Here is a 26,196-nt window from a genome sequence, read left to right as displayed (position 1 = left end):
CGATGGCAGCTAGTAGGCCGGCGACGACGACCGCCAAGCGCCGCCCGAACAGGAAGCGGCACCATCTTCGGCGGGATTCGTGACAGCAAGCTAGTTAATTCTTATTTTCAATGACGGCCTAGGAACAGTGGGTTAATTGCCTCAGGAGAAGAACATTTTTTTTTTACCTTGTCAGTTCAGGGATTCAATCTTGCAACCTTTCGGTTAGAAGTCCAACGCTCTAACCACTAGGCTACCTGCTGGTTACTAGTCCAACGCTCTAACCACTAGGCTACCTGCTGGTTACTAGTCCAACGCTCTAACCACTAGGCTACCTGCTGATTACTAGTCCAACGATCTAACCACTAGGCTACCTGCTGGTTACTAGTCCAACGCTCTAACCATTAGGCTACCTGCTGGTTACTAGTCCAATGCTCTAACCACTAGGCTACCTGCTGGTTACTAGTCCAACGCTCTAACCACTAAGCTACCTGCTGGTTACTAGTCCAACTCTCTAACCATTAGGCTACCTGCTGGTTACTAGTCCAACGCTCTAACCACTAGGCTACCTGCTGGTTACTAGTCCAACGCTCTAACCACTAGGATACCTGCTGGTTACTAGTCCAACGCTCTAACCACCAGGCTAGCTGCTGGTTACTAGTCCAACGCTCTAACCACTAGTCTACCTGCTGCTTACTAGTCCAACGCCCTAACCACTAGGCTGCCTGCTGGTTACTAGTCCAACGCTCTAACACCTAGTCTACCTCCTGCTTACTAGTCCAACGCTCTAACCACTAGTCTACCTGCTGCTTACTAGTCCAACGCTCTAACCACTAGGATACCTGCTGGTTACTAGTCCAACGCTCTAACCACTAGTCTACCTGCTGCTTACTAGTCCAACGCTCTAACCACTAGTCTACCTGCTGCTTACTAGTCCAACGCCCTAACCACTAGTCTACCTGCTGCTTACTAGTCCAACGCTCTAACCACTAGGCTACCTGCTGGTTACTAGTCCAACACTCTAACCACTAGGCTACCTGCTGGTTACTAGTCCAACGCTCTAACCACTAGGATACCTGCTGGTTACTAGTCCAACGCTCTTAGCACTAGGCTACCTGCTGGTTACTAGTTCAACGCTCTAACCACTAGGCTACCTGCTGGTTACTAGTCCAACGCTCTAACCACTAGGCTACCTGCCACCAGTTACATATGTGTATAAATTAGAGGTCTATCTAATTCAGTTCATCCAGGTAACAACTGTGGAACCTGGCATGGGGTTTTAGCCCCAACACTTATTTTTCACTCTCATAAAATTCACTGGACATAGCTGTTTGACAAATTTGATTTCAGTCTCATTTAGTTTTGATAGCAGGAATTTATCTACGTCAACACCTTGGAGAAAATAACCGTCACTCGGAAGGAAAGACTAACCTGGCAGCTTAATTGGGCAGGGTTAAACACTGGGCTAAATACTGCAGGGTCAGAACAACATAACAGTCATTGCAGTGTTATAAACTGGGCAAAATACTGCAAGGTCAGGACAACATAGTGTGGTGCAAAATGATGTGTGTGTGTGTGTGTGTGTGTGTGTGTGTGTGTGTGTGTGTGTGTGTGTGTGTGTGTGTGTGTGTGTGTGTGTGTGTGTGTGTGTGTGACAGAGGGATTGATGAGGCAATGTTCTCACGTGTCAGCATACATGTGCATGCTGGTAAGGGTGTAGGCGTGCTGTGTATATGCCTTCCTATTTCATCTTTTCTCTCCTCCTCAGCCTTCCCCCAGTGGATCAGCACGATAAACGACAGCCAGTTGGACAGTGGAGATCAGCTGCACTGGGAGTGCAAGGCCACAGGGATCCCTAGACCCACCTACCGCTGGCTCCGCAATGGAGAGTTGATCACACCACAGGTACTCACACACAGGTTCCCACGAATACACAGCATGATTTCAGCAATATACCCAGTTCTAGAATACACAGCATGATTTCAGCAATATAGCCAGTTCTAGAATACACAGCATCATTTCAGCAATACACCCAGTTCTAGAATACACAGCATCATTTCAGCAATATACCAAGTTCTAGAATACACAGCATGATTTCAGCAATATACCAAGTTCTAGAATACACAGCATGATTTCAGCAATATACCCAGTTACAGAATACACAGCATCATTTCAGCAATATACCCAGTTCTAGAATACACAGCATGATTTCAGAAATATACCCAGTTCTAGAATACACAGCATGATTTCAGCAATATACTCAGTTACAGAATACACAGCATCATTTCAGCAATATACCCAGTTCTAGAATACACAGCATGATTTCAGAAATATACCCAGTTCTAGAATACACAGCATGATTTCAGCAATATACCCAGTTCTAAAATACACAGCATCATTTCAGCAATATACCCAGTTCTAGAATACACAGCATGATTTCAGCAATATACCCAGTTCTAGAATACACAGCATGATTTCAGCAATATACCCAGTTCTAGAATACACAGCATCATTTCAGCAATATACCCAATTCTAGAATACACCGCATCATTTCAGCAATATACCCAGTTCTAGAATACACAGCATCGTTTCAGAAATATACCCAGTTCTAGAATACACAGCATGATTTCAGCAATATACCCAGTTTTAGAATACACAGCATGATTTCAGCAATATACCCAGTTCTCAAACACACAGCATCATTTAGCAATATACCCCTTTCTAGAATACAGAGCATAATTTCAGCAATATAACCATTTCTAGAATACACAGCATTATTTCAGCAATATACCCAGTTCTAGAACACACAGCATGATTTCAGCAATACACCCAGTTCTCAAACACACAGCATCATTTAGCAATATACCCAGTTCTAGAATACAGAGCATCATTTCAGCAATATAACCATTTCTAGAATACACAGCATTATTTCAGCAATATACCCAGTTCTAGAATACACAGTATCATTTCAGCAATATAACCAGTTCTAGAATACACAGCATTATTTCAGCAATATACCCAGTTCTAGAATACACAGCATCATTTCAGCAATATAACCAGTTCTAGAATACACAGCAGAGACTGTTTTTTGATTTTTCAAAATGTGAAATTTGTAGTTAGTTGTTTGGTTTACAGTGGCTTGTGAAAGTATTCACCCCCCATGGCATTTTTCCTATTTTCTTGCCTTTCAACCTGGAATTAAAATATATTTTTGGTGGGTTTGCATCATTCTATTTACACAACATCCCTACCACTTTGAAGATGCAAAATATGTTTTATTGTGAAACAAACAAGAAATTACGGAAAAACAGAAAACTTGAGCGTGCATAACTATTCAGCCCCCCCCCCACAAAAAAAGTCCATACTTTTTAGAGCCACCTGTAGAGCCACATACCCCACGTTTCTTGGGATATTCTTCTATAAGTTTGGCACATCTGGCCATTAGGATTTTTGCCCATCATTCAAGAAAAAACTGCTCCAGCTCCTTCAAGTTGGATGGGTTCCGCTGACGTATAGCACTCCTTAAGTCATACCACATATTCTCAATTGGATTGAGGTCTGGTCCTTTACTAGGCCAATCCAATACATTTAAATGTGTCTCCTTAAACCACTCAAGTGTTGCTTTAGCAGTATGCTTAGGGTCATTGTCCTGCTGGAAGGTGAACCTCTGTCCCAGTCTCAAATCTCTGGAAGACTGAAACAGGTTTCCCTCAAGAATTTCCCTGTATTTAGCTCCATCCATCATTACTTCAATTCTGATCAGTTTCCCAGTCCCTGCCGATGAAAAACATCCTCACAGTATGATGCTGCCACCACCATGCTTCACTGTGGGGATGGTGTTTTCGGGGTGACGTGATGTGTTGGTTTTGCGCCAGACATAGTGTTTTCCTTTATGGACAAAAAGCTAAATTATAGTCTCATCTGACCAGAGTACCTTCTTCCATATGTTTGAGGAGTCTCCCACATGCCTTTTGGCGAACACCAAACATGTTTGCTAGTTTTGTTCTCGCCACTCTTCCGTAAAGCCCAGCTTTGTGGAGTGTACAGCTTAAAGTGGTCCTGTGGACAGATACTTCAATCTCCACTGTGGAGCTTTGCAGCTCCTTCAGGGTTATATTTAGTCTCTTTGTTGCCTCTGATTAATGCCCTCCTTGCCTGGTCTGTGAGTTTTGGTGGGCAGCCCTCGCTTGGCAGGTTTGTTGTGGTGCCATATTCTTTCAATTTTTTTATAATGGATGTAATGGTGCTCCGTGGGATTTTCAAAGTTTCGGATTTTGTTTATAACCCAACCCTGATTTGTACTTTTGTCCCTGACCTGTTTGGAGAGCTCCTTGGCCTTCATGGTGCCACTTGCTTTGTGGTGCTTCTTGCTTAGTGGTGTTGCAGACTCTGGGGCCTTTCAGAACAGGTGTATATATACTGAGATCATGTGACAGATCATGTGACACTTAGATTGTACACAGGTGAACTTTGTTTAACTAATTATGTGACATCTGAAGGTAATTGGTTGCAACAGATCGTATTTAGGGGCTTCATCGCAAAGGGGGTGAATACATATGCACACACCACTTTTCAGTTTTTTCTTTTTCTTTTTTGAAACAAGTAATTTTTTAAATTTCACTTCACCAATTTGGACTATTCTGTGTATGTTCATTACATGAAATTCAAATAAAAATACATTTAAATTACAGATTACAGGCAACAAAATAGGAAAAATGCCAAGGGGGGTGTAAACAGATACAGTAACACCTCGGCACAACGCCTCTCCCCTATTGGACCTAGATAGTTGGTGTGTTTGTACTATGTGTACATTTTAATAAAATTCATGTAGTTCTGTCCTTGAGCTGTTCTTGTCTATTAATGTTAGTAGTGCCATATAGAGCGAATGGGGTGTCCCCTGGAACTCAGCCAATGTGATATACCCTTGATAAGAGGAGTATGTTGTGTATCAGAGCAGGGTGGAGATGGTGAATGCAGTATGTTGTGTATCAGAGCAGGGTGGAGGTGGTGGAGGTGGTGAATGGAGTATGTTGTGTATCAGAGCAGGGTGGAGGTGGTGAATGCAGTATGTTGTGTATCAGAGCAGGGTGGAGGTGATGAATGGAGTATGTTGTGTTTCAGAGCAGGGTGGAGATGGTGGAGGTGGTGAATGGAGTATGTTGTGTTTCAGAGCAGGGTGGAGGTGGTGGAGGTGGTGAATGGAGTATGTTGTGTTTCAGAGCAGGGTGGAGGTGGTGGAGGTGGTGAATGGAGTAAGTTGTGTATCAGAGCAGGGTGGAGGTGGTGGAGATGGTGAATGGAGTATGTTGTGTTTCAGAGCAGGGTGGAGGTGGTGGAGGTGGTGAATGGAGTACGTTGTGTATCAGAGCAGGGTGGAGGTGGTGAATGCAGTATGTTGTGTATCAGAGCAGGGTGGAGATGGTGAATGCAGTATGTTGTGTATCAGAGCAGGGTGGAGATGGTGAATGGAGTATGTTGTGTATCAGAGCAGGGTGGAGGTGGTGGAGGTGGTGAATGCAGTATGTTGTGTATCAGAGCAGGGTGGAGATGGTGAATGGAGTATGTTGTGTATCAGAGCAGGGTGGAGGTGGTGGAGGTGGTGAATGCAGTATGTTGTGTATCAGAGCAGGGTGGAGATGGTGAATGAAGTATGTTGTGTATCAGAGCAGGGTGGAGGTGGTGGAGGTGGTGAATGCAGTATGTTGTGTATCAGAGCAGGGTGGAGATGGTGAATGGAGTATGTTGTGTATCAGAGCAGGGTGGAGGTGGTGGAGGTGGTGAATGCAGTATGTTGTGTATCAGAGCAGGGTGGAGGTGGTGGAGGTGGTGAATGGAGTATGTTGTGTATCAGAGCAGGGTGGAGATGGTGAATGCAGTATGTTGTGTATCAGAGCAGGGTGGAGATGGTGAATGGAGTATGTTGTGTATCAGAGCAGGGTGGAGGTGGTGGATTTGGTGAATGCAGTATGTTGTGTATCAGAGCAGGGTGGAGATGGTGAATGGAGTATGTTGTGTATCAGAGCAGGGTGGAGGTGGTGGAGGTGGTGAATGCAGTATGTTGTGTATCAGAGCAGGGTGGAGGTGGTGGAGGTGGTCAATGGAGTATGTTGTGTATCAGAGCAGGGTGGAGGTGGTGAATGCAGTATGTTGTGTATCAGAGCAGGGTGGAGGTGGTGGAGTTGGTGAATGCAGTATGTTGTGTATCAGAGCAGGGTGGAGGTGGTGAATGGAGTATGTTGTGTATCAGAGCAGGGTGGAGGTGGTGAATGGAGTATGTTGTGTATCAGAGCAGGGTGGAGGTGGTGGAGGTGGTGAATGCAGTATGTTGTGTATCAGAGCAGGGTGGAGGTGGTGAATGGATTATGTTGTGTATCAGAGCAGGGTAGAGATGGTGGAGGTGGTGAATGCAGTATGTTGTGTATCAGAGCAGGGTGGAGATGGTGGAGGTGGTGAATGCAGTATGTTGTGTATCAGAGCAGGGTGGAGATGGTGAATGCAGTATGTTGTGTATCAGAGCAGGGTGGAGATGGTGAATGCAGTATGTTGTGTATCAGAGCAGGGTGGAGGTGGTGAATGCAGTATGTTGTGTATCAGAGCAGGGTGGAGGTGGTGAATGCAGTATGTTGTGTATCAGAGCAGGGTGGAGGTGGTGGAGGTGGTGAATGCAGTATGTTGTGTATCAGAGCTGGGTGGAGGTGGTGGAGGTGGTGAATGCAGTATGTTGTGTATCAGAGCAGGGTGGAGATGGTGGAGGTGGTGAATGCAGTATGTTGTGTATCAGAGCAGGGTGGAGGTGGTGAATGGAGTATGTTGTGTATCAGAGCAGGGTGGAGGTGGTGAATGCAGTATGTTGTGTATCAGAGCAGGGTGGAGGTGGTGAATGGAGTATGTTGTGTATCAGAGCAGGGTGGAGATGGTGGAGGTGGTGAATGCAGTATGTTGTGTATCAGAGCAGGGTGGAGGTGGTGAATGGAGTATGTTGTGTTTCAGAGCAGGGTGGAGGTGGTGGAGGTGGTGAATGCAGTATGTTGTGTATCAGAGCAGGGTGGAGGTGGTGGAGGTGGTGAATGCAGTATATTGTGTATCAGAGCAGGGTGGAGGTGGTGAATGCAGTATGTTGTGTATCAGAGCAGGGTGGAGGTGGTGAATGCAGTATGTTGTGTATCAGAGCAGGGTGGAGATGGTGGAGGTGGTGAATGGAGTATGTTGTGTATCAGAGCAGGGTGGAGATGGTGAATGCAGTATGTTGTGTATCAGAGCAGGGTGGAGGTGGTGAATGCAGTATGTTGTGTATCAGAGCAGGGTGGAGATGGTGAATGGAGTATGTTGTGTATCAGAGCAGGGTGGAGGTGGTGAATGCGGTATGTTGTGTATCAGAGCAGGGTGGAGATGGTGGAGGTGGTGAATGCAGTATGTTGTGTATCAGAGCAGGGTGGAGATGGTGAATGCAGTATGTTGTGTATCAGAGCAGGGTCGAGATGGTGGAGGTGGTGAATGGAGTATGTTGTGTATCAGAGCAGGGTGGAGGTGGTGAATGCAGTATGTTGTGTATCAGAGCAGGGTGGAGGTGGTGGAGGTGGTGAATGGAGTATGTTGTGTATCAGAGCAGGGTGGAGGTGGTGGAGGTGGTGAATGGAGTATGTTGTGTATCAGAGGAGGGTGGAGGTGGTGGAGGTGGTGAATGCAGTATGTTGTGTATCAGAGCAGGGTGGAGGTGGTGGAGGTGGTGAATGCAGTATGTTGTGTATCAGAGCAGGGTGGAGGTGGTGAATGGAGTATGTTGTGTATCAGAGGAGGGTGGAGGTGGTGGCGATGGTGGATGGAGTATGTTGTGTTTCAGAGCAGGGTGGAGATGGTGAATGCAGTATGTTGTGTATCAGAGCAGGGTGGAGGTGGTGAATGGAGTATGTTGTGTATCAGAGCAGGGTGGAGATGGTGAATGCAGTATGTTGTGTATCAGAGCAGGGTGGAGGTGGTGGGGTTGGTGAATGGAGTATGTTGTGTATCAGAGCAGGGTGGAGGTGGTGAATGCAGTATGTTGTGTATCAGAGCAGGGTGGAGGTGGTGAATGCAGTATGTTGTGTATCAGAGGTGGTGGAGGTGGTGGAGGTGGTGAATGCAGTATGTTGTGTATCAGAGGTGGTGGAGGTGGTGAATGCAGTATGTTGTGTATCAGAGGTGGTGGAGGTGGTGAATGGAGTATGTTGTGTTTCAGAGCAGGGTGGAGATGGTGGAGGTGGTGAATGGAGTATGTTGTGTTTCAGAGCAGGGTGGAGGTGGTGGAGGTGGTGAATGGAGTATGTTGTGTTTCAGAGCAGGGTGGAGGTGGTGGCGATGGTGGATGGAGTATGTTGTGTTTCAGAGCAGGGTGGAGATGGTGAATGCAGTATGTTGTGTATCAGAGCAGGGTGGAGGTGGTGAATGGAGTATGTTGTGTATCAGAGCAGGGTGGAGGTGGTGAATGCAGTATGTTGTGTATCAGAGCAGGGTGGAGGTGGTGAATGGAGTATGTTGTGTATCAGAGGAGGGTGGAGGTGGTGGCGATGGTGGATGGAGTATGTTGTGTTTCAGAGCAGGGTGGAGATGGTGAATGCAGTATGTTGTGTATCAGAGCAGGGTGGAGGTGGTGAATGGAGTATGTTGTGTATCAGAGCAGGGTGGAGGTGGTGAATGCAGTATGTTGTGTATCAGAGCAGGGTGGAGGTGGTGAATGGAGTATGTTGTGTATCAGAGCAGGGTGGAGATGGTGGAGGTGGTGAATGCAGTATGTTGTGTATCAGAGCAGGGTGGAGGTGGTGAATGGAGTATGTTGTGTTTCAGAGCAGGGTGGAGGTGGTGGAGGTGGTGAATGCAGTATGTTGTGTATCAGAGCAGGGTGGAGGTGGTGGAGGTGGTGAATGCAGTATATTGTGTATCAGAGCAGGGTGGAGGTGGTGAATGCAGTATGTTGTGTATCAGAGCAGGGTGGAGGTGGTGAATGCAGTATGTTGTGTATCAGAGCAGGGTGGAGATGGTGGAGGTGGTGAATGGAGTATGTTGTGTATCAGAGCAGGGTGGAGATGGTGAATGCAGTATGTTGTGTATCAGAGCAGGGTGGAGGTGGTGAATGCAGTATGTTGTGTATCAGAGCAGGGTGGAGATGGTGAATGGAGTATGTTGTGTATCAGAGCAGGGTGGAGGTGGTGAATGCGGTATGTTGTGTATCAGAGCAGGGTGGAGATGGTGGAGGTGGTGAATGCAGTATGTTGTGTATCAGAGCAGGGTGGAGATGGTGAATGCAGTATGTTGTGTATCAGAGCAGGGTCGAGATGGTGGAGGTGGTGAATGGAGTATGTTGTGTATCAGAGCAGGGTGGAGGTGGTGAATGCAGTATGTTGTGTATCAGAGCAGGGTGGAGGTGGTGGAGGTGGTGAATGGAGTATGTTGTGTATCAGAGCAGGGTGGAGGTGGTGGAGGTGGTGAATGGAGTATGTTGTGTATCAGAGGAGGGTGGAGGTGGTGGAGGTGGTGAATGCAGTATGTTGTGTATCAGAGCAGGGTGGAGGTGGTGGAGGTGGTGAATGCAGTATGTTGTGTATCAGAGCAGGGTGGAGGTGGTGAATGGAGTATGTTGTGTATCAGAGGAGGGTGGAGGTGGTGGCGATGGTGGATGGAGTATGTTGTGTTTCAGAGCAGGGTGGAGATGGTGAATGCAGTATGTTGTGTATCAGAGCAGGGTGGAGGTGGTGAATGGAGTATGTTGTGTATCAGAGCAGGGTGGAGATGGTGAATGCAGTATGTTGTGTATCAGAGCAGGGTGGAGGTGGTGGGGTTGGTGAATGGAGTATGTTGTGTATCAGAGCAGGGTGGAGGTGGTGAATGCAGTATGTTGTGTATCAGAGCAGGGTGGAGGTGGTGAATGCAGTATGTTGTGTATCAGAGGTGGTGGAGGTGGTGGAGGTGGTGAATGCAGTATGTTGTGTATCAGAGGTGGTGGAGGTGGTGAATGCAGTATGTTGTGTATCAGAGGTGGTGGAGGTGGTGAATGGAGTATGTTGTGTTTCAGAGCAGGGTGGAGATGGTGAATGGAGAGCTCATTATCCAGAAGGTCCAACAGGCTGACTCTGGGATGTACCAGTGTGTCGCTGAGAACAAATACGGAGCCATCTACTGCAGCGCAGAACTCAAGATCTTAGGTATGCTGTTGTTTTTCTCCTGTTGTTGTTATATTCCTTGTAACACTATGTGTGCCTTTAGTTATTGGTACTAAATGGAGCTTAATACAATAAAATAATAATGTAAACTGGGAAAAGCCCTACAGCAAACCAGGGTTGGAGTCTATTCCATTTCAATTCAGTCAATTCAGGAAATAAACAGAAATTCAAATGTTCCTCTTTGCTTGGAATTGTAATTTCAGTTTGCTTCCTGAACCAACCACAGCTGCGTACCCACCAGCTATCTCCGGTTTGTTGCTGTTTGTTATTTTGTTAAAGGGAAGGTCTGTTCTGGTGTGTTTGTCATTATGTTAAAGGGAAGGTCTGTTCTGGTGTGTTTGTCATTATGTTAAAGGGAAGGTCTGTTCTGGTGTGTTTGTCATTATGTTAAAGGGAAGGTCTGTTCTGGTGTGTTTGTCATTATGTTAAAGGGAAGGTCTGTTCTGGTGTGTTTGTCATTATGTTAAAGGGAAGGTCTGTTCTGGTGTGTGTGTCATTATGTTAAAGGGAAGGTCTGTTCTGGTGTGTTTGTCATTATGTTAAAGGGAAGGTCTGTTCTGGTGTGTTTGTCATTATGTTAAAGGGAAGGTCTGTTCTGGTGTGTTTGTCATTATGTTAAAGGGAAGGTCTGTTCTGGTGTGTTTGTCATTATGTTAAAGGGAAGGTCTGTCCTGATGTGTTTGTCATTATGTTAAAGGGAAGGTCTGTTCTGGTGTGTTTGTCATTATGTTAAAGGGAAGGTCTGTTCTGGTGTGTTTGTCATTATGTTAAAGGGAAGGTCTGTTCTGGTGTGTTTGTCATTATGTTAAAGGGAAGGTCTGTTCTGGTGTGTTTGTCATTATGTTAAAGGGAAGGTCTGTTCTGGTGTGTTTGTCATTATGTTAAAGGGAAGGTCTGTTCTGGTGTGTTTGTCATTATGTTAAAGGGAAGGTCTGTTCTGGTGTGTTTGTCATTATGTTAAAGGGAAAGTCTGTTCTGGTGTGTTTGTCATTATGTTAAAGGGAAGGTCTGTTCTGGTGTGTTTGTCATTATGTTAAAGGGAAGGTCTGTTCTGGTGTGTTTGTCATTATGTTAAAGGGAAGGTCTGTTCTGGTGTGTTTGTCATTATGTTAAAGGGAAGGTCTGTTCTGGTGTGTTTGTCATTATGTTTAAGGGAAGGTCTGTTCTGGTGTGTTTGTCATTATGTTAAAGGGAAGGTCTGTTCTGGTGTGTTTGTCATTATGTTAAAGGGAAGGTCTGTTCTGGTGTGTTTGTCATTATGTTAAAGGGAAGGTGTATTTAACCTTTATTCATAAAGGTTTTTCTAAATAAGATATCTTTAAAGGTCCATTTAAAATGGCCTGTTTATCCACAAAGGTTCATTTAAAATGGCCTGTTTATCCACAAAGGTTAAGTTAAAATGGCCTGTTTATCCACAAAGGTCCATTTAAAATGGCCTGTTTATCCACAAAGGTTCATTTAAAATGGCCTGTTTATCCACAAAGGTTCATTTAAAATGGCCTGTTTATCCACAAAGGTCCATTTAAAATGGCCTGTTTATCCACAAAGGTTCAGTTAAATTGGCCTGTTTATCCACAAAGGTTCATTTAAAATGGCCTGTTTATCCACAAAGGTTCATTTAAAATGGCCTGTTTATCCACAAAGGTTAATTTAAAATGGCCTGTTTATCCACAAAGGTTAATTTAAAATGGCCTGTTTATCCACAAAGGTTAATTTAAAATGGCCTGTTTATCCACAAAGGTTCATTTAAAATGGCCTGTTTATCCACAAAGGTCCATTTAAAATGGCCTGTTCATCCACAAAGGTTCATTTAAAATGGCCTGTTTATCCACAAAGGTTAAGTTAAAATGGCCTGTTCATCCACAAAGGTTCATTTAAAATGGCCTGTTTATCCACAAAGGTAAGCCTAGTCTTTTCTGTGACTCTATAAACAGTGAAACTGGCATAGCAACATTAAATAGGCCACAGCCTGATAAGGGAGAAAGATAGCAACACAAGAGAACAAAACTGAATGTTGAGAAGGCTAATTGGCAATCAATGGAGCCTGATTGAACCTGAACAATCGTTCCCATGAATAGAAGAAAGACAGAGGATGTGTCTCAAATTGTACCCTATTCCTTATATAGTGCACTGTGTCCATAAGGCTCCGGTCAAAAAAAAGTGCACTATTTAGGGAAAAGAGTTCCATTTGGGATGCATGCAGAGCCTTGTGGTTATATGCAATGAGATGTCTGTATGCATCAGACTGAAGGTTGGCAGCCCAGAGTAGTTTATTTTGTCTCTATTTCAGAGGAGGAATGGATAACAGTGACTTAGAGGGTTAGATGCTCAAGGGGAAAGATGACAGGAGGAGAAAGGAGAAAGATGTTGGTGATTTATCCTGAACGACCACAACACTAGTGAACAATATTTTGTGTTTTGTACAAAAATTATTTGTCTGCCCTGCAGTATTCACTGGTAGGCTTCTATTAAAGCTGTTTGTCTGTCCTGCAGTATTAACTGGTAGGTTTCTATTAAAGCTGTTTGTCTGTCCTGCAGTATTCACTGGTAGGTTTCTACTAAAGCTGTTTGTCTGTACTGCAGTATTAACTGGTAGGTTTCTATTAAAGCTGTTTGTCTGTCCTGCAGTATTCACTGGTAGGTTTCTATTAAAGCTGTTTGTCTGTCCTGTAGTATTAACTGGTAGGTTTCTATTAAAGCTGTTTGTCTGTCCTGCAGTATTCACTGGTAGGTTTCTATTAAAGCTGTTTGTCTGTCCTGCAGTATTCACTGGTAGGTTTCTATTAAAGCTGTTTGTCTGTCCTGCAGTATTCACTGGTAGGTTTCTATTAAAGCTGTTTGTCTGTCCTGCAGTATTCACTGGTAGGTTTCTATTAAAGCTGTTTGTCTGTCCTGCAGTATTCACTGGTAGGTTTCTATTAAAGCTGTTTGTCTGTCCTGCAGTATTCACTGGTAGGTTTCTATTAAAGCTGTTTGTCTGTCCTGCAGTATTCACTGGTAGGCTTGTGTCGAATACGATAGGTGTGGAGTGAAATGCTTACTTTACATGCCCTTAACCAACAATCCAGTTTAAATAAAAATAAGTGTTTAAAAAAAATAGATACAGTGCCTTGCGAAAGTATTCGGCCCCCTTGAACTTTGCGACCTTTTGCCACATTTCAGGCTTCAAACATAAAGATATAAAACTGTATTTTTTGGTGAAGAATCAACAACAAGTGGGACACAATCATGAAGTGGAACGACATTTATTGGATATTTCAAACTTTTTTAACAAATCAAAAACTGAAAAATTGGGCGTGCAAAATTATTCAGCCCCTTTACTTTCAGTGCAGCAAACTCTCTCCAGAAGTTCAGTGAGGATCTCTGAATGATCCAATGTTGACCTAAATGACGATAAATACAATCCACCTGTGTGTAATCAAGTCTCCGTATAAATGCACCTGCACTGTGATAGTCTCAGAGGTCCGTTAAAAGCGCAGAGAGCATCATGAAGAACAAGGAACACACCAGGCAGGTCCGAGATACTGTTGTGAAGAAGTGTAAAGCCGGATTTGGATACAAAAATATTTCCCAAGCTTTAAACATCCCAAGGAGCACTGTGCAAGCGACAATATTGAAATGGAAGGAGTATCAGACCACTGCAAATCTACCAAGACCTGGCCGTCCCTCTAAACTTTCAGCTCATACAAGGAGAAGACTGATCAGAGATGCAGCCAAGAGGCCCATGATCACTCTGGATGAACTGCAGAGATCTACAGCTGAGGTGGGAGACTATGTCCGTAGGACAACAATCAGTTGTATATTGCACAAATCTGGCCTTTATGGAAGAGTGGCAAGAAGAAAGCCATTTCTTAAAGATATCCATAAAAAGTGCAAAACGTTATGTTTGGCGTAAAAGCAACAGAGCTGAACACACCATCCCCACTGTCAAACATGGTGGTGGCAGCATCATGGTTTGGGCCTGCTTTTCTTCAGCAGGGACAGGGAAGATGGTTAAAATTGATGGGAAGATGGATGGAGCCAAATACAGGACCATTCTGGAAGAAAACCTGATGGAGTCTGCAAAAGACCTGAGACTGGGATGGAGATTTGTCTTCCGACAAGACAATGATCCAAAACATAAAGCAAAATCTACAATGGAATGGTTCAAAAATAAACATATCCAGGTGTTAGAATGGCCAAGTCAAAGTCCAGACCTGAATCCAATCGAGAATCTGTGGAAAGAACTGAAAACTGCTGTTCACAAATGCTCTCCATCCAACCTCACTGAGCTCGAGCTGTTTTGCAAGGAGGAATGGGAAAAAATGTCAGTCTCTCGATGTGCAAAACTGATAGAGACATACCCCAAGCGACTTACAGCTGTAATCGCAGCAAAAAGTGGCGCTACAAAGTATTAACTTAAGGGGGCTGAATAATTTTGCACGCCCAATTTTTCAGTTTTTGATTTGTTAAAAAAGTTTGAAATATCCAATAAATGTCATTCCACTTCATGATTGTGTCCCACTTGTTGATGATTCTTCACAAAATAATACAGTTTTATATCTTTATGTTTGAAGCCTGAAATGTGGCAAAAGGTCGCAAAGTTCAAGGGAGCCGAATACTTTCGCAAGGCACTGTAAGTAAAAAATAACAAATACAAATAACAAATAGTGAGAGCAGCAGTATAATAACAGTAGTGAGGCTATATACAGGGTGTTACGGTACAGAGTCAATGGGGAGGCTATATACAGGGGTACCAGTACAGAGTCAATGTGGAGGCTATATACAGGGGGTACCGGTACAGAGTCAATGTGGAGGCTATATGCAGGGTGTTACGGTACAGAGTCAATGTGGAGGCTATATACAGGGTGTTACGGTACAGAGTCAATGTGGAGGCTATATACAGGGGGTACCGGTACAGAGTTGGAGTCATTAAAACTCGTTTTTCAACCACTCCACACATTTCTTGTTTTGTCAAGTCGGTTAGGATGTCTACCTTGTGCATGAAACAAGTAATTTTTTATCCATTTGTTTACAGACAAATTATTTCAGCCTCCACGTTGGCTCTGTACCCATACCTCCTGTGTATACAGTTGAAGTCGGAAGTTCACATACACCTTAGCCAAATACATTTAAACTCAGTTTTTCACAAATTCCTGACATTTAATCCTAGTAAAAATCCCCTGTCTTAGGTCAGTTAGGATCACCACTTTATTTAAAGAATGTGAAATGTCAGAATCGTAGAGAGAATCATTTATTTCAGCTTTTATTTCTTGCATGACATTCCCAGTGGGTCAGAAGTTTACATACACTCAATCAGTATTTGGTAGCATTGCCTTCAAATTGTTTAACTTGGGTCAAACGTTTCAGGCAGCCTTCCACAAGCTTCCCACAATAAGTTGGGGGAATTTTGGCCCATGCCTCCTGACAGAGCTGGTGTAACTGAGTCAGGTTTTTAGGCCTCCTTGCTCGCACACGCTTTTTCAGTTCTGCCCTCAAGTTTTCTATAGGATTGAGGTCAAGGCTTTGTGATGGCCACTCCAATACCTTGACTTTGTTGTCCTTAAGCCATTTTGCCACAACTTTGGAAGTATGCTTGGGGTCATTGTCCATTTGGAAGACCCAAGCTTTAACTTCCTGACTGATGTCTTGAGATGCTGCTTCAATACCTTTTTTTTAAAGGTATGTGTGACCAACAGATGCATATCTGTATTCCCAGTCATTTGAAATCCAAAGATAAGGGCCTAATGAATTGATTTCAATTGACTGATTTCCTTATATGAACTGTAACTCAGTAAAATCTTTGAAATTGTTGCTTCTTGCGTTTATATTTTTGTTCAGTTCTTTGGAGATTCTGCGCGTCAGTTGTGACAGTGTCTCTGGTGAATTCAAAGGCCTGAGAGAAATGATAAATGTCTACCTCTCCATCATACTACATCTCTCTCTCTCTCTCTCTCTCTCTCTCTGTCCACTTCTCTCTGTTGATACACTCATTTTCTCCCTGTCAGCTTCAATATGGGACCATACGTGTTCTTCTCCCCTCTCATCTCCTCTCCTCTCCAGCATACCCCACCCTCCCTCACTCCTCCACCTCTCTCCACCTTCCCCCCACTCTCTCTTGGCTGATAGGAAGATGCCTACCCACCATCCCTCCCTCCTCCCCCTCTATCCTCCCTCCCTACTCCCCTCTCCTCCCTCCCTACTCCCCTCTCCTCCCTCCCTACTCTCCCTCTACTCCCCCTCCTCCTCCCTCCGCCTCTTTCCTCCCTCCCTCTCTCTCTCTTGACTGAGATCGAGATTCCTACCCCTCCCTCACAGCAAGTGCTGTGTTTTCTCCCTGGTGGTTTCCATGGCCTAGGGGATCTGTGCCATCCCTGCCACAGTCAGACTGGTCTCTGTCAATGCTAGGAGAAGAGAGAGGGAATGGAGGGATGGAGGGATGGAGTGGGTGGTAGATGGTGCAGGGGCTTGCTGGAAGAGAGGGGAAACAGGGGGGGACAGACAGGGATGGAGAGGGGGATGGAGGGAGGGAGGGATGGAGAGAGGGATGCTGGGAGGGATGGAGAGGGCGATGGATGGCATGAGGGATAGAAGGGGTAGGGGCTGGCCAACAGTCAGGAACCAGCGCTAGCTGACTAGGAGATGTCCTCATCTCTGTCACCTCCAAAGCATCAGTCAGTTTTTAAATAACCGGTGATGACAAAGCCTCCCAGCTTATAGACCCTGGGCCCCAGAGCCCTGCTCACTGCGTTAGTGTATGCAGACAGAGAACTTTACTTTGAAGCAATGTCTCCTATTTACACAGTTCTCAAGTTGGTGACCTTGTAGCATGCACAACTACTGCTGCATATCGTTTGTGCTCAGATGATCCTGATGTTGTTTCACATTGTATACGTTAGCTTTGTGACACAGTTTGAAATTGTTTGTAATTATTTTGGTACTAAACTGAGAGAAAAATACCAATATATTTTCAAATGAGAATCAAACAGTATCAGAAATGTTTTAGTTTTTTATTGTATTTATCTAAATGTCTATTGTTTGGGGAACTATCTCGACATACACTATCCAAAAGACGTGACAGCAGTAAACTGTAAATGCTATGTACTAATTGTTTTGACAGAAGATTTTACAGCACGTTGACAAATTAGAGACCAAATAACAACCCGTCTGTCATCTGCGTGACCTTCCACATGTTCCCTCGCTTATGGCACACGTTGCACGCAATGATGGCATCCTATCTCCTATATAGTGCCTAAAGTAGTGCCCTATGAAGGGAATAGGGTTTCCTATATAGTGCCTAAAGTAGTGCCCTATGAAGGGAATAGGGTCTCCTATATAGTGCCTAAAGTAGTGCCCTATAAAGGGAATAGGGTCTCCTGTATAGTGCCTAAAGTAGTGCACTATAAAGGGAACAGGGTCTCCTATATAGTGCCTAAAGTAGTGCCCTATGAAGGGAATAGGGTCTCCTATATAGTGCCTAAAGTAGTGTCTGATAAAGGGAATAGGGTCTCCTATATAGTGCCTAAAGTAGTGCCCTATGAAGGGAATAGGGTCTCCTATATAGTGCCACAAGTAGTGCCCTATAAAAAGGGAATAGGGTCTCCTATATAGTGCCTAAAGTAGTGCCCTATGAAGGGAATAGGGTCTCCTATATAGTGCCACAAGTAGTGCCCTATAAAAAGGGAATAGGGTCTCCTATATAGTGCCTAAAGTAGTGCCCTATGAAGGGAATAGGGTCTCCTATATAGTGCCTAAAGTAGTGCCCTATGAAGGGAATAGGGTCTCCTATATAGTGCCACAAGTAGTGCACTATAAAGGGAATAGGGTCTCCTATATAGTGCCTAAAGTAGTGCCCTATGAAGGGAATAGGGTCTCCTATATAGTGCCACAAGTAGTGCCCTATGAAGGGAATAGGGTTTCCTATATGGTGCCTAAAGTAGTGCCCTATGAAGGGAATAGGGTATCCTATATAGTGCCTAAAGTAGTGTCTGATAAAGGGAATAGGGTCTCCTATATAGTGCCACAAGTAGTGCCCTATAAAAAGGGAATAGGGTCTCCTATATAGTGCCACAAGTAGTGCCCTATAAAGGGAATAGGGTGCCATTTGAGACACAGTTTTCAAATGTCAACTCAATTAAGTCCATGATTTGATCAGTTGGCTTGGAAAACATTTGAGTCATCTGATTTGTCAGAAGGATTCCCTGGGGAAACAGCAGCAGTAATTAACTGTACATGTTGAAGATGAGAGAGGGAGGGTTGAATCATTTTGATCATTTAGCCTGGATTTGTTTTATCTCTGGTAGAACACTTTAGTTTATTTATGGACTGGATAATTATGACTGCATATTTCTCAGAGAACATGTACTGTAAAAATATCCATACTGTATAACCATACTGTATTATGCATACTGTATTATCCATACTGTATAACCATACTGTATTATCCAGACTGTATTATGCATACTGTATTATCCATACTGTATTATCCATACTGTATTATCCATATTGTATTATCCATACTGTATTATCCATAGTGTATTATCCATACTGTATTATCCATACTGTATTATCCATACTGTATTATGCATACTGTATTATCCATACTGTATTATCCATACTGTATTATCCATATTGTATTATCCATATTGTATTATCCATACTGTATTATCCATACTGTATTATCCATACTGTATTATCCATATTGTATTATCCATACTGTATTATCCATAGTGTATTATCCATACTGTATTATCCATACTGTATTATCCATACTGTATAACCATACTGTATTATCCATACTGTATTATCCATATTGTATTATCCATACTGTATTATCCATACTGTATTATCCATACTGTATTATCCATACTGTATTATGCATACTGTATTATCCATACTGTATTATCCATACTGTTTTATGCATACTGTATTATCCATACTGTATTATGCATACTGTATTATGCGTAGTGTATTATCCATACTGTATTATCCATACTGTATTATCCATACTGTATTATCCATATTGTATTATCCATACTGTATTATGCATACTGTATTATGCATAGTGTATTATCCATACTGTATTATGCATAGTGTATTATCCATACTGTATTATCCATATTGTATTATCCATACTGTATTATCCATACTGTAAAAATACCCATACTGTATTATCCATACTGCATTATGCATACTGTATTATCCATATTGTATTATCCATACTGCATTATCCATACTATATTATCCATATTGTATTATCCATACTGTATTATCCATATGTATTATGCATTATGTATTATCCATACTGTATTATCCATACTGTATTATCCATATTGTATTATCCATACTGTATTATCCATAGTGTATTATCCATACTGTATTATCCATACTGTATTATGCATACTGTATTATCCATACTGTATTATCCATACTGTATTATCCATACTATATTATCCATACTGTAAAAATATCCATACTGTATTATCCATACTGTATTATGCATACTGTATTATCCATACTGTATTATCCATATTGTATTATCCGTATTGTATTATCCATACTGTATTATCCATATTGTATTATCCAGACTGTATTATCCATATTGTATTATCCATACTGTATTATCCATATTGTATTATCCATACTGTATTATCCATACTGTATTATCCATACTGTATTATGCATACTGTATTATCCATACTGTATTATCCATACTGTTTTATGCATACTGTATTATCCATACTGTATTATGCATACTGTATTATGCGTAGTGTATTATCCATACTGTATTATGCATACTGTATTATGCATAGTGTATTATCCATACTGTATTATGCATAGTGTATTATCCATACTGTATTATCCATATTGTATTATCCATACTGTATTATCCATACTGTAAAAATACCCATACTGTATTATCCATACTGCATTATGCATACTGTATTATCCATAATGTATTATCCATATTGTATTATCCATACTGCATTATCCATACTATATTATCCATATTGTATTATCCATACTGTATTATCCATATGTATTATCCATATTGTATTATCCATACTGTATTATCCATACTGTATTATCCATACTATATTATCCATACTGTATTATCCATACTGTATTATCCATACTGCATTATGCATACTGTATTATCCATAATGTATTATCCATATTGTATTATCCATACTGCATTATCCATACTATATTATCCATATTGTATTATCCATACTGTATTATCCATATGTATTATGCATACTGTATTATCCATACTATATTATCCATATTGTATTATCCATACTGTATTATCCATATGTATTATGCATATTGGATTATCCATACTGTATTATGCATACTGTATTATGCATAGTGTATTATCCATACTGTATTATCCATATTGTATTATCCATACTGTATTATCCATATGTATTATGCATACTGTATTATCCATACTGTATTATCCATACTGTATTATCCATACTGTATTATCCATACTATATTATCCATACTGTAAAAATATCCATACTGTATTATCCATACTGCATTATGCATACTGTATTATCCATACTGTATTATGCATACTGTATTATCCATACTGTATTATCCATATTGTATTATCCATACTGTATTATCCATACTGTATTATCCATACTGCATTATCCATATTGAATTATCCATATTGTATTATCCATACTCTATTATCCATATTGTATTATCCATACTGTATTATCCATACTGTATTATCCATACTGTATTATCCATACTGTATTATCCATATTGTATTATCCATATTGTATTATCCATACTCTATAATCCATACTGTATTATCCATACTCTATAATCCATACTGTATTATCCATATTGTATTATCCATACTCTATAATCCATACTGTATTATCCATACTGTATTATCCATACTGTATTATCCATACTGTATTATCCATACTCTATAATCCATACTGTATTATCCATACTGTATTATCCATACTGTATTATCCATATTGTATTATCCATACTCTATAATCCATACTGTATTATCCATATTGTATTATCCATACTGTATTATCCATACTGTATTATCCATACTGTATTATCCATACTGTATTATCCAGACTGTAGTAAGTGATTGTGGACTTCAGGATACAGCAGAGGGAACACCCCCCTATCCACATCGATGGAACAGTAGTGGAGAAGGTAGTAAGTTTTAAGTTCCTCGGCGTACACATCACAGACAAACTGAATTGGTCCACCCACACAGACAGCATCGTGAAGAATGCGCAGCAGCGCCTCTTCAACCTCAGGAGGCTGAAGAAATTTGGCTTGTCACCAAAAGCACTCACAAACTTCTACAGATGCACAATCGAGAGCATCCTGTCGGGCTGTATCACCACCTGGTACAGCAACTGCTCCGCCCACAACCGTAAGGCTCTCCAGAGGGTAGTGAGGTCTGCACAACGCATCACCGGGGGCAAACTACCTGCCCTCCAGGACACCTACACCACCTGATGTCACAGGAAGGCCATAAAGATCATCAAGGACAACAACCACCCGAGCCCCTGCCTGTTCACCCCGCTATCATCCAGAAGGTGAGGTCAGTACAGGTGCATCAAAGCTGGGGCCGAGAGACTGAAAAACAGCTTCTATCTCAAGGCTATCAGACTGTTAAACAGCCACCACTAACATTGAGTGGCTGCTGCCAACACATTGACTCAACTCCAGCCACTTTAATAATGGGAATTGATGGGAAATTATGTAAAATACATCACTAGCCACTTTAAACAATGCTACCTAATATAATGTTTACATACCTTACATTATTCATCTCATATGTATACGTATGTACTGTACTCTATATCATCTACTGCATCTTTATGTAATACATGTATCACTAGCCACTTTAACTATGCCACTTTGTTTACATACTCATCTCATATGTATATACTGCACTCAATACCATCTACTGTATCTTGCCTATGCCGCTCTGTACCATCACTCATTCATATATCTTTATGTACATATTCTTTATCTCCTTACACTTGTGTCTATAAGGTAGTAGTTTTGGAATTGTTATCTAGATTACTTGTTGGTTATTACTGCATTGTCGGAACTAGAAGCACAAGCATTTCGCTACACTCGCATTAACATCTGCTAACCTTGTGAATGTGACAAATACAATTTGATTTGATTTGATTTTGATGCTTAACATGTTATATTTTTCTTGATGTAACTCTTTTTTTAAATGTGTTTTATTTCACCTTTATTTAACCAGGTAGACCAGATCACCTTTATTTAACCAGGTAGGGCAGATCACCTTTATTTAACCAGGTAGACCAGATCACCTTTATTTAACCAGGTAGACCAGATCACCTTTATTTAACCAGGTAGACCAGATCACCTTTATTTAACCAGGTAGGCCAGATCACCTTTATTTAACCAGCTAGGCCAGATCACCTTTATTTAACCAGGTAGGCCAGATCACCTTTATTTAACCAGGTAGGCCAGTTGAGAACAAGTTCTCATTTACACTGTGACCAGTGAGATATACCTGCTGGAGCGCGTGCTGCGGGTGGGTGCTGCTATGTGACCAGTGAGATATATCTGCTGGAGCGCGTGCTGCGGGTGGGTGCTGCTATGTGACCAGTGAGATATACCTGCTGGAGCACGTGCTGCGGGTGGGTGCTGCTATGTGACCAGTGAGCTGAGATAAGGTGGGGCTTTACCTAGCAAAGACTTATAGATGACCTGGAGCTAGTGGGTTTGGTGACGAGTTTGAAGCAAGGGCCAGCCAACGAGAGTGTACAGGTCGCAGTGGTGGGTAGTATATGGGGATTTGATGACAAAACAGATGGCACTGTGATAGACTGCATCCAATTTGCTGAGTAGAGTGCTGGAGGCTATGTTGTAAATGACATCGCCGATGTCGAGGATCGGTAGGATGGGCATTTTTGCGAGGGTATGTTTGGCTGCATGAGTGAAGGATGCTTTTTTTGCTAAATAGGAAACCGATTCTTGATATAATTTTGGATTGGAGATGCCTATGGCATTTTAAGTCATTGAAGCTTGTCTGGCGGTTAGTTAGCACAGTGTCCAAAGAAGGGCCAGAAATATACAGAATAGTGTCGTCTGCATGGTGGATCAGAGAATCACCAGCATTAAGAGCAACATCATTGATGTATACAGAGAAGAGTCGGCCCGAGAATTGAACCCTGTGGCACCTCCATAGAGGCTGCCAGAGGTCCAGACAACAGGCCCTCTTATTTGACACACTGAACTCTATCAGAGAAGTAGTTGGTGAACCAGGCGAGGCAGTCATTTGACAAACCAAGGCTGTTGAGTCTGCTGATAAGAATGTGGTGATTGACAGAGTGGAAAGCCTTTGCGAGGTCGATGAATACGGCTGAACAGTATTGTTTCTTATCGATGGCGGGTATGATATCGTTTAGGACCTTGGGCGTGGCTGAGGTGCACCCATGACCAGTTCGGCAGCCAGATTGCATAGCGGAGAAGGTACGGTGGGATTCGAAATGGTCAGTGATCTGTTTATTAACTTTGCTTTCGAAGACCTTAGATAGGCAGGGTAGGATAGATATAGGTCTGTAGCAGTTTGTGTCTAGAGTGTCTCCCCCTTTGAAGAGGGGGATGACCGCAGCAGCTTTCCAATCTTTGGGGATCTTAGACGATACCAAATAAATGTTGAACAGGCTAGTAATAGGGGTTGCAAAAATTTTGGCAGAAAATTTTAGGAAGAGAGGGTCCAGATTGTCTAGCCCGGATGATTTGTAGGGGTCCAGATTTTGCAGCTCTTTCAGAACATCAGCTATTTGGGTAAGTTGCTGTGGGGGGTGCCGGGCAGTTGACCTTGGTAGGGATAGCCAGGTGGAAAGCATGGCCAGCCATAGAAAAATGCTTCTTGAAATTCTCAATTTTCGTGGATTTATTGGTGGTGAAAGTGTTTCCTATCTTCAGTGCAATGGGCAGCTTGGAGGAGGTGTTCTTATTCTCCATGGACTTTACAGTTTCCCAGAACTTTTTTGAGTTTGTGCTACAGGATGCAAATTTCTGCTTGAAAAAGCTAGCCTTAGCTTTCCTAACTGCTTGTGTATATTGTTTCCTAACTTCCATGAAAAGATGCATATCACGGGGGCTATTTGATGCTAATGCAGAACACCACAGGATGTTTTTGTGCTGGTCAAGGGCAGACAGGTCTGCAGTGAACCAAGGGTTATATCTGTTCCTGGTTCTAAATTGTCTTGAGGTAGCTCTTGTTGTAGCTCTTGTTGTAGCTCTTGATAATTGTTAAATGGACCAAAACAATTATTATGATATTTATTTGCAAGGTAAAATATTCAATTTCCATCATGTTGAACGGTTATGCGTCTCTTTTGATTTGATAGTATTATGCCCACTTTGGCCTGTTCCACAGCATCGCCCCCAGTCTTCAGCCTTAACCCTGTCCGTCTGATCGCCACGTTGGGGAAGGACGTGTTGTTGGAGTGTAAACCCCGAGCATCACCCAAGCCTAGAGTAACATGGAGGAGAGGAGACAGACGCATTCATCCCAGCAGAAGGTATGGATGGAATTTGAAAAGAAGCAACAAGGTTTATGGGTAGTTTCCCAGACAACGATTTAGCTTAGTCCTGGTCTAAAACATTATTTCCGATGGAGATTATCCATTGAGCTTGCTTTTTAGTACAGAACTAGGCTTAATCTGTTTGTAGGAAACCAACCGCTAAAATTATTTTATTTTCCAACACAAAGCTTAAATGGAAATGTCACTTTTGTTTTATCCCAACCCTCTAAAATGCACACAGAGAGGTTGGAGTTTGGAGCAGAGAGGTTGGAGGTTGGAGCAGAGAGGTTGGAGCAGAGAGGTTGGAGGTTGGAGCAGAGAGGTTGGAGGATGGAGCAGAGAGGTTATGGCAGAGAGGTTGGAGCAGAGAGGTTGTAGGTTGGAGCAGAGAGGTTGGAGCAGAGAGGTTGGAGGTTGGAGCAGAGTGGTTGGAGCAGAGAGGTTGGAGAAGAGAGCTTGGAGCAGAGAGGATGGAGGTTGGTGCAGAGAGGTTGGAGGTTGGAGCAGAAAGGTTGGGGCAGAGAGGTTAGAGCAGAGAGATTGGGGCAGACAGCTTGGGGCAGAGAGGTTGGAGCAGAGAGGTTGGGGCAGAGAGGTTGGAGCAGAGAGGTTGGAGCAGAGAGGTTGGAGGTTGGAGCTGAGAGGTTGGAAGTTGGAGCAGAGAGGTTGGAGCAGAGAGGTTGGAGCAGAGAGGTTGGAGCAGAGAGGTTGCAGCAGAGAGGTTGGAGCAGAGAGGTTGGAGGTTGTAGCAGAGATGTTGGAGGTTGTAGCAGAGAGGTTGGAGTTAAGAGCAGAGAGGTTGGAGGTTGGAGCAGAGAGGTTGAAGGTTGGAGCAGAGAGGTTGGAGCAGAGAGGTTGGAGCAGAGAGGTTGCAGCAGAGAGGTTGGAACAGAGAGGTTGCAGCAGAGAGGTGAGGGGCAGAGAGGTTGTAGCAGAGAGGTTGGAACAGAGAGGTTGGAGGTTGTAGCAGAGAGGTGAGGGGCAGAGAGGTTGGAGCAGAAAGGTGAGAGGTTGGAGCAGAGAGGTGAGGGGCAGAGAGGTTGCAGCAGAGCGATGAGGGGCAGAGAGGTTGGAGCAGAGAGGTTGGAGCAGAGAGGTTAGAGGTTGGAGCAGAGAGGTAAGAGATTGGAGCAGAGAGGTTGGAGGTTAAATCAGAGAGGTTGGAGCAGAGAGATTGGAGCAGAGAGGTGAGGGGCAGAGAGGTTGGAGCAGAGTGGTTGGAACAGAAAGGTTAGAGATTGAAGCAGAGAGGTTGGGGCAGAGAGGTTGGAGCAGAGAGGTAGCAGCAGAGAGGTAGCAGCAGAGAGGTTGGAGCAGAGAGGTTGGAGGTGGTAGCAGAGAGGTTGGAGGTTGGAGCAGAGAGGTTGGAGCAGAGGTTTTGGAGCAGACAGGTTTCAACAGAGAGGTTGGCACAAAGAGGTTGGAACATAGAGGTTGGAACATAGAGGTTGGAACAGAGAGGTTGCAGCAGA

General features: G+C 43.0%; 1 protein-coding gene across 1 annotated transcript in view; it reads left to right on the top strand.

The window, feature by feature from the left end:
- Window positions 1–26,196, top strand: part of LOC139382346 (contactin-5-like) — a 313,518-nt gene that overhangs the window by 146,062 nt on the left and 141,260 nt on the right. Inside the window, exons 8-10 of the mRNA XM_071126317.1 lie at window positions 1,748–1,884; window positions 10,025–10,154; window positions 24,577–24,721. Of these exons, the coding sequence (XP_070982418.1) occupies window positions 1,748–1,884; window positions 10,025–10,154; window positions 24,577–24,721 (412 nt within the window). The remainder of the gene's footprint in view (window positions 1–1,747; window positions 1,885–10,024; window positions 10,155–24,576; window positions 24,722–26,196) is intronic.

The sequence above is a fragment of the Oncorhynchus clarkii genome, chromosome 24 (genome assembly GCF_045791955.1).
Source record: "Oncorhynchus clarkii lewisi isolate Uvic-CL-2024 chromosome 24, UVic_Ocla_1.0, whole genome shotgun sequence".
Classification (NCBI taxonomy): Eukaryota; Metazoa; Chordata; class Actinopteri; order Salmoniformes; family Salmonidae; genus Oncorhynchus; species Oncorhynchus clarkii.
This window is presented reverse-complemented; position numbering and strand designations above follow the sequence as displayed.